The sequence below is a fragment of the Populus trichocarpa genome, chromosome 3, assembly GCF_000002775.5.
Source record: "Populus trichocarpa isolate Nisqually-1 chromosome 3, P.trichocarpa_v4.1, whole genome shotgun sequence".
NCBI lineage: Eukaryota > Viridiplantae > Streptophyta > Magnoliopsida > Malpighiales > Salicaceae > Populus > Populus trichocarpa.
Window position 1 is genome coordinate 7,132,833 of NC_037287.2, and position 8,508 is coordinate 7,141,340.

General features: G+C 36.1%; 1 protein-coding gene across 1 annotated transcript; it reads right to left on the minus strand.

The window, feature by feature from the left end:
• Positions 1-250: 250 nt before the first annotated feature.
• Positions 251-7,665, minus strand: LOC7461933 (protein PAF1 homolog). The gene is made up of 12 exons (XM_002303276.4): positions 6,132-7,665; positions 4,794-4,862; positions 3,618-3,725; positions 3,345-3,525; positions 3,181-3,257; positions 2,957-3,076; positions 2,097-2,202; positions 1,572-1,658; positions 1,353-1,421; positions 1,203-1,274; positions 933-1,076; positions 251-843 (listed from the first exon to the last, which is right to left on the minus strand). The coding sequence occupies exons 1-12, from the start codon at positions 6,956-6,958 to the stop codon at positions 706-708; spliced, it is 1,998 nt and encodes a 665-aa protein (XP_002303312.4). The 5' UTR covers positions 6,959-7,665; the 3' UTR covers positions 251-705.
• Between the last annotated feature and the right edge of the window lie 843 nt (positions 7,666-8,508).

Consider the following 8,508-nt stretch of genomic DNA (forward strand, 5'->3'; position numbering starts at 1 on the left):
AATGCCACTTTTAACAGTGGATCCACACATCGATTACTATTGTTTTGATGCACTGAATTCCATCTGGACCAGGTGCCAAGAACATCTATTTTCCAGGCAATCAATTTGAAGATGAAAACTCGAATGCACAACTGTAACTGACTAATTTTTCAAGAGACCTGCAATTGATTTAAAATTTATTCTTTCAAGGGCTCACAAGATTCTGCATGCAAATGGAATATGGAAGCTATCAAAGAAATGCGACAAGTCCTTTGCTAAGAAATTTCATTGATCAAGAATTATAGAAATGTACAAAATCAAAGAAAGATTAAAGAACCAGATGTGGGTTATTAACTATTTTCCACGCCTATCAACACCTAACCAAGCAAGCGCTTATATTTTTAACAACGAGAAAAAAGGAAAAAGAGCATTTTAATGTTACATGGATCAAAATTGAACACATTAGAGGAAATGAAACTCGGTTTATATGATGTCTAACCTTTTTTACAGCTTCCTTTCTCTATCCCTCTTGATATCAGAAAATCTGTATAAACTAAAACCAACTACAATCTGGGGGGCAAAAAGGAAATTCCAACTGCCGGCACGAATGGCGGGGGTAAATTACTCAGTTTTTCATTGCGAGCATCTGAATACACAATCTCCACCTAGTCACCTTCCAACCCAAATAGGCAAGTACAGAAGTTTTACAGCATTTGCATCAAAGGATCACTCAGACATCTCATCTTCAGCCCCACTAGAATGGTGAAGGTCCTCGTCTAGAGCAACCCTCTGTAGTCTTCCAAGGCCATCCTCATCCTCAAACCTTTCCATCCTTGAATTGTTTCCCCTTGAATTTGAAATAGCCTGAAACCATTGTTTAATCTTAAGTAATAGAGGAATAAACAACACAGTTTAAAAAACGAAAATTCGTATGTATGATTCCATATCATTACCCCCGAATCTCTCTGTTCAATTGTAGCAGCTACAGCTCTTTTCCTCACAGTTACTCTTGACGGTATAGGAAAATGTTCAATCTCGTCACCTGATCTTCCCTCTCTGGCTCTCTTCTTTCTTAAACTAATCTTTGTGGGAAGAGGCTGCATCATAAAAATAGTGTAAAGTCACAGTAATCAATGTAGAATGTGTGCACTGAGAAAATGTGTGCGGTGATGATAATGATGATGATGTACATTGAGAACGAGTGTGAGAGAGAGGGTTGATACCAAATAGCGAGCTTCAGCTTCATCAAATGAAACAAGGAACGTTGAAGGGTCATCGACATCATCCCCCCGTACCTGATTGAGGTGTTATGAAGAAAAGTTGTTGTGTTCAGCAGTTATAAAGAAGCTTGCTAAGTAACATTAACAACTTACATCCCAATGATACTCGCGAATCCAAGAATATAAGATATCCTCATTTTCATCATACATATCCTTTGACAGCTGTTACCATAACACAACATAAAAATAATGATGACAGTGTAGTATGAAAACAACCATTCATTGGAATTTTGAAACATAAGGAGAAATCCAAAACTTAAGTGCTGATATGCATGTAGAGCATTTGGAATTCTGGATAAAATACAATCTTACCTCATCTGGAGAAGGTACTGTGTATGCCAAAAACTTCTCTGGGTTAGCCGGATCTGAACCTGATGCCACACAAGCTTTCATAATAGCCTGTAATAAAAAATCAAGAACCCACTCAACAAAATGCATCATTAAGTGTTTACTTTTCAGGACTATCCATGCCAAATTCCATGGGTTAATGATAAGTTATGGTTTAGAGCAAAATATCTAATTTGTTTCCAGACATACACTTTTCATTAACACAGAATTTATTGTCTTGCGTTCACTGCATTCTATTACTCGCTTTTGATTATAGTCCTTCAGCTTTCTATTTCCAAGTTGAATATTTCTTTTGGTGCTTATTCTCAATTACTGGTCCTAGTCATTAAATGATGCATGAAAATAAACCTGCAAGTATGTTGCCACTTATATTTCTGATTTTCAATTTGCCTACACATTCACCTAATTTATCTGAATAGGCATCACAAATATTCTAATTCGACTCTCATCTGCCTGTTCCCATGCAATACATCCACTCAAAGAACTTACCCATGATTCATAGGCATCACGGTCAGATGGATCGAACTTCCTGTAATTTTCTGCATCAGCTGTAGGAGCACCATCAAATGCTACTGTGACAAATTTATCTCCATACCTGGTACAACATCATAAAGCTGTGAAAGTTAAAGATTTGAAAGTGAAAAATGCTGGAACGCAAAATGATCATCCACTGTTTTGCAAGTTCCAAAATTTGGCCAGTCACCAGAAATTCTAATTCTTTTCATTTCAGAAATGACACTCTTGACATTCCACACGTTGTCCTTATTTATATATTACAAGTGAAAATGCTGGGATGCAATATGATCATCCACTGTTTTACAAGTTCCAAAATTTGGTCAGTCATCAGCAATTCTAATTCTTTACATTTCAGAAATGATGCTCCCCTTCCATCCCACACAGTGCCCTTATTTCTATATTGGTTACTCAAAATGCATATGTAGTAAAAAATTTAATTCCTTAATGTTACTGCATCCTTTACTAATAAATAATATTCTTCATAATTGTTAAATAAAAGAGTAGGAGTTGTGGAATGGAGGGGGGGTGTAACATAATATTTGAAGCAGAAGAAAGCAATATATGCTAATATATCATTCTATGCATACATGTATTTATGTGTAACATATGTTTCTAAGAAACACAAAAAAAAATAAAAAAATTAAGCAGCATAGCTTTTTTCCCTGACCAAGAACGAGGAGGAAAAGAAGGAAATCTACCAGCCAAACTAGCAATCATTGAAGACCTTTACTTCACTCTTACATGGTAAATTAATAGGAAGAGACACTCTGCAAGGAGAGATTCTATTTTCATACTTTGTAGCACAATATAAAAAGCAACAAATAACACCATACCGATCAAAATCAGGTAGCAGAGGCAGAATCTCGACTGGCTTTAAGTTTTTATTAGTTGCATGCACAGGGGGTAACTTGTTTGAGGCAAACGATGCTTGAATTTCCTTGATTTGTCTCTCCCTGAAAATATTACTAATGCTTTCAGAAAGTAACGCAAAAGGGTCATATAATTTCTTCTTCTCTTCCGACATTTTCTTCACATAGGCAAGGTAGAAAAAACAAACCTTTTATTGAGATTGTCCAAAAGCTTGCAGCCTCCCTTCATCTCTCTCAGTTCTTTAGCTTGTTTTTCAGTCAGAGACTGAAAATTCAAATGTCTCTAATTATGCTACAGCTTTTAGCAATTTGTGAAGCAAATAACAAGCAATGAACTGCATGAAAAGCATACCAGTTTAGCTGACTCCATGCTAAGAGGAGATATATACTGTGTCTTCACTAGCCAAGAAACACCTTTATCTGTTGGCCTTTCTTTTCTTTTTATGCCGTCTCTCTTTACAGGGGTGACTGACTCATCATCATGCAACAATTCCTCATCTTCAGGAGCAAGAAGTGGTCTAACACTAGGAGGACTAACAAAACCAGTAGAAAAAAGGGTGCTCAGGAATGTCATGTTGTATAAATTACCTTGACCCTAAAAAATTAAGCTGTTGAGAGATTATACTTGTATACACTGAGATCAAGAAGGTCAAGAGGTATCCCAAGATCTGGCTCAACATATAGTTGAGGTTTATACATTTTCTCCAAAGATGTGATTGTGTACTTAGTAAATCTGCAAATAAGAACACTGACATTGACTATAATAGTTTCATATAGAAGTACAGCATGATATCCAAGCATATCAACAGAATATTAGGTGACTGGAAATTCTGCAGCATTTTTTTCTCCTTTTTTAGCCAAAGCTTCGCTTGAAAACGTTTTGTAAAAAAAATCTGCATGGCAAACTTCATAAAAATCAATCATAAGCTGGTGTAAGATCGAATAGATAACTTGATACAAATAAAGTCTTATCTGCTAAACACCATGAGTTCACTGCAGTTACGACATACAAGAATGACAGAAACATGCATGGCCATACTCAATAATCACTAGGTTGTCCATCTATGGAATTCAAAATTCTATTAGCACATCAATGCTTTCTTCAAACATCAGATAGCCATATCCAATACTATAAGATATCAGCATCGTTTCAAGTTTTCCATGTGTGAATTACATGTATATTGCTTGCCTAGAGCATTACATAACTTCGTAAAATTTATTATTTATGCTATCTGTCTCACCAATTTACCAGTCATCTTTTGACATAATTTATCATGTGCATGCTTTAAGCTTCTTCCTGTTCGTACCACCAATTTGCAGGATAAACAGGATCACAGCATTTTAGGAATCATGCAAACACTGAAGAAATGCAATAGTTATTATATCCTTTCTCAAATACCAATAAAGTAGATGCAATGCTTCCTACTGACACCTCTTCATCGAGATTCTTCCTTTTAAATAATTGTGATAAGATATTTTGTGAATACAAAGCTAAATTAGGCTCACTCCCAAAATTAGATAGTAACATCGGAATATTTGTTGTATGTGTGTTGGGGGGGGGGGGGATTAAGAGAAACAGTGGAATGACTGCAATCTAAATTTCATACAAGCCTCATCTAATGTAAATAAACTTACACAAGAGTTAAGACATTAATCCCCTCCCTCAACACTCTCCTTGAGGTGGAACAGATATCTATCACGTCCACCTTTTGGGAAAGATTCTAGGCATGCCTCAACTTAAACTTTCCTGCTAAAATTCTTAAATGCACATATATAAAACCCTCATGCTACATGCACATACCGATCTTTCTCTCTCTTTAAAGGCATCAGCTTCGGTTGAGCACTCGGATCAGGAAGTTCATTCCGGAATCTTCAAATAGCAAGCAAGCAAAAATAACATCAGTACTGGAAATATGCAAGTAAATTTCAGTTTAAAAGAAGCGAAAACTAGCATGTACAACAAACTTTACTTGCCAGTCATATGGATAGCGTGTCTAGAGTATTAAATAATACACATACTAGAAATCGGTCACAGGATCCAAAAATGAAGAAAAATAAAATACACCCACATGCTGGCATGAGATAACATAGGTTTCCCAATTAGAAAAATGGGTTTAAAGGCATAGTAGAACAAGAAAAATGGGCAAAGGAGAAACTTCAAAATTTGCAAGGAGGAACCTACCTGATCCACACAACTAAGTTACCAACAGATTCAAGGCTCCATAGCAAATAGAAGTGGTTTTCAGAGGACACCCAATTAATTTTCCTTATTTAATATCTTGAGATATTGGTGTCCCTCTCTGTATACTGGAACACCCATATAGTACAGCATGATATCCAAGCATATCGACAGAATATTAGGATCTTAGATGTCAAGCATGCACAAGAAATTACCAAATCAATAACAGAAAACCTATCACACAATAATAAAATACCCGCTGTCTTGCAAACTTGCAATACAGTTTGTTTACTTTTCAGTAAGTTAGATTATGGTACGCTGCAGCATTTGGTGCTTCTAATATCTTTGAACATTCATTTCATGACTTAATTTAATATAATTCAGTTTTGAGATTCTAAAAGTTCTTAAGAAACCCATCACCATTTTCCAGCAAAGTAATCATGTCATTAGTTAATAAAAAAGAAAGGCTGACATGTATAATGAAGAAAGAAAACCGTTGATCCTTAGGTTTAAAATCAATGTTGCTGCTGCTAAGTTCCAAAGGGTAGAAACATTATGAAAGACAACAGGAAATCAATATCATAGAAGCAGAGTTTGATGTTGATAAATTGCTGTGATACATCATGCATTGGTGCAAGTCCCAGTAACACCTAATTTACAAGAAAATATAAAACAAAGTAAAAAAATTCAATCATAAACCTGAGGCCCCAAAAGACATAACATCAAACCACATTAGTTGATCTACCAGAGTTAATAATAGTACTAAAAGTGGTCACTGGAGGGCTAAAGGACCAACAAGTTAAAGATTATTTTCAAGAAGCCCAAGTGTTTCAGTCAATTTCTGTCAAAACAACAATAGCAGGCTGGAGACTTCACTAATAAAAGCAGGCTGAGACACATTGGATGGGCTACAGCTTTTGTTGTTATTCTGACTATTTAAACTTAATTCAGCATACTCACTTCAACTTGCACATGAAGGTCGTTGGCTTCTTCAACCTATTCTCAGCCCTCTCCCCACCCAACAATGGAGTTGCCACCCTATCCCCCAACCGTGAACCAACAATGGAACCATGCCCTTTTTGAGAAGAGATCACGTGGTTCTTTAGCAAAGCAGAGTTCTGCGACTCTTTCAATTGCTGCCTACGGTTCTCCTCCTGCCTTTGCTTCTCAAACTCTCTCTTCTTCCTCAACCTCCTCTCCTCCTCGGTCTCCACCCTCCCTGGGTGCCCATTCGCCTTCTTCACCACCAGAGGAAGCTGCGACTGCTGCTGCTGATGTTTCCCATGATTGGGATGATCATGTTCTCTCTTCTCCTGAGACACCCCTTTATCTCTTTCAAATGCACTGTCCTTAGGAGGGGGAGGGGGTGGGGAGCTGGGAGGGGGTGGGGGTGGAATTGAAGAGCTGGGAGGAGGAGACGAAGGGGGTGGAGGTGGAGGTGGAGGCTGAATTGGCTGCTGCAATGATTGAAGAGCATAATGTGAAGTGGGATAGTACATATTAGGTGGTGGCGGCGGCGGCGGCTGTTGCTGTAGTGGTGCTGGTGGAGGAGGAGGAGGTGGGTAAGAGGATTCAGGAGGAGGGGGTCGCTGATAAGGGTATTGTTGGTGAGGAGGCGGGGCGGGGCGGGGCGGCTGAGGGTAATGTTGTGAGTAATTCTGATAGTTTTGAGGTGGTGGGGCCAATTGAGGATTGTAACTTTGAGTATACTGATTTGGTCTTTGCTGTTGTTGTTGCGGTGGTTGTGGCGGTTGCGGTGGTGCGGTGAATGGCCTATAGGAGGCCATTGTTGTTTTTTTTTTTTTTTTTTTCTAAATTCAATTCTTGAAAATCAAATCAAAGTTGTAGTACTAAGTAAGTATCAACTAATTCTCTCTGACCCATTTCTTGAGTTTTGGAGAATCAAGCCAAGAAAAAGACTTTACTACTACTACTGCTACTACTAACAGAGTTAATAATCTAAAATTCTCTTGACGACCCAACAAAAACCCTAAATCCCATCGACAGTGAAACAAAAACTTGAGAGAGTTGAACTCACCGGGATATCTCAAAATGAATCAATCAATTGAATCTCATCTGCCTGATTTTTGCGAGAGAAGAGAATGAGAGGATTTTACCTTTATATAGAAGAGAGAATGATAGTGATTTTTCAATGCTTTGTTAGTGACTGTATGATTTTTATTTTAAAATGTGTAAAAGTAATATATGTGTGTGTTAAAAAACTAAGTCACATATTTTCAACAATCTGTATCATGAACTTGATAATACAAACTCCCAAGTCAAATAAATTTTCATCAGATCGGCAACTTCATTTCTTTTGATCCACACTTATTTCATTCTTCGCATGCCAATAGTTGTCTATTTTTACTCTGTATGTTGCATTGACAGTGTTTCACTATTCATTTTTTTTCAATCTTTGTCTGCAAGAGTTTAGGGTTTATCTTCTCCACTTCTAGCATAAGCCATTAAAGCAAAACCAACCTTCTTCCTGGGTGTATCCAAACCCTACTTTTTACCTTTTTATATATTACAAACTCCACCACGCAATCTACTCTTCGATGCTCTTCCTTCAATCTATATAAATTCTTTTAAAAATTAAAATATTCTTCTTTAATCGGTATCAAATTTTCTCTACCGTTCTTCAATACTATACACAGTACTTGTGACCTTACGAATAAAGTCTACCAAATAATTTTTGTTCCAAGCTTTGATACGTGCCTAATGTTACATAAAGTACTAGATTATTTATCCATGGCTTCGATGGATTCTTTTTAATGAAAAAAAAATGTTAAAGTTTTGTTAACATGCTGAATAATAATAAACTTAAAATATGATGCATATTGGATGAAAGTTTTTCAAATATTAATACCACAACATATTTGATAATATTTATTTTTAAATATTAAGATAAATATATATTAGATTGACTCGAGTTAACTTGTTAAATCTTTAATCCCTGTTAAGAAATCGTGATAACCCTATAAAAAACAAATTAAATTAAATCACGAAGATTAATTCCTAATTAACTTAATGTTGAAGGATGAAATTGAAAAAAAAAATTATTAAATTAGAAAAGGATAAAAAAAAGTACTTGAGTCAATCCAAGTTAATCTACAAAACCAATAACTCAGGTCATGATATCGGAATAACTTCATGGAAAGCAAATAAAAATATATATTATGAAGCTTAATTTCCAACCAACCCGAAGTTGAATGATGAAATCTAAAAAATAAATAAATAAGGGAAAAAAAATAATAAATCAACTCGGCCTAACATGTTAAACCCGAGACTTGGGTCATGAGACTAGGATAACTTTATAAAAAACAAATAAAAAAAT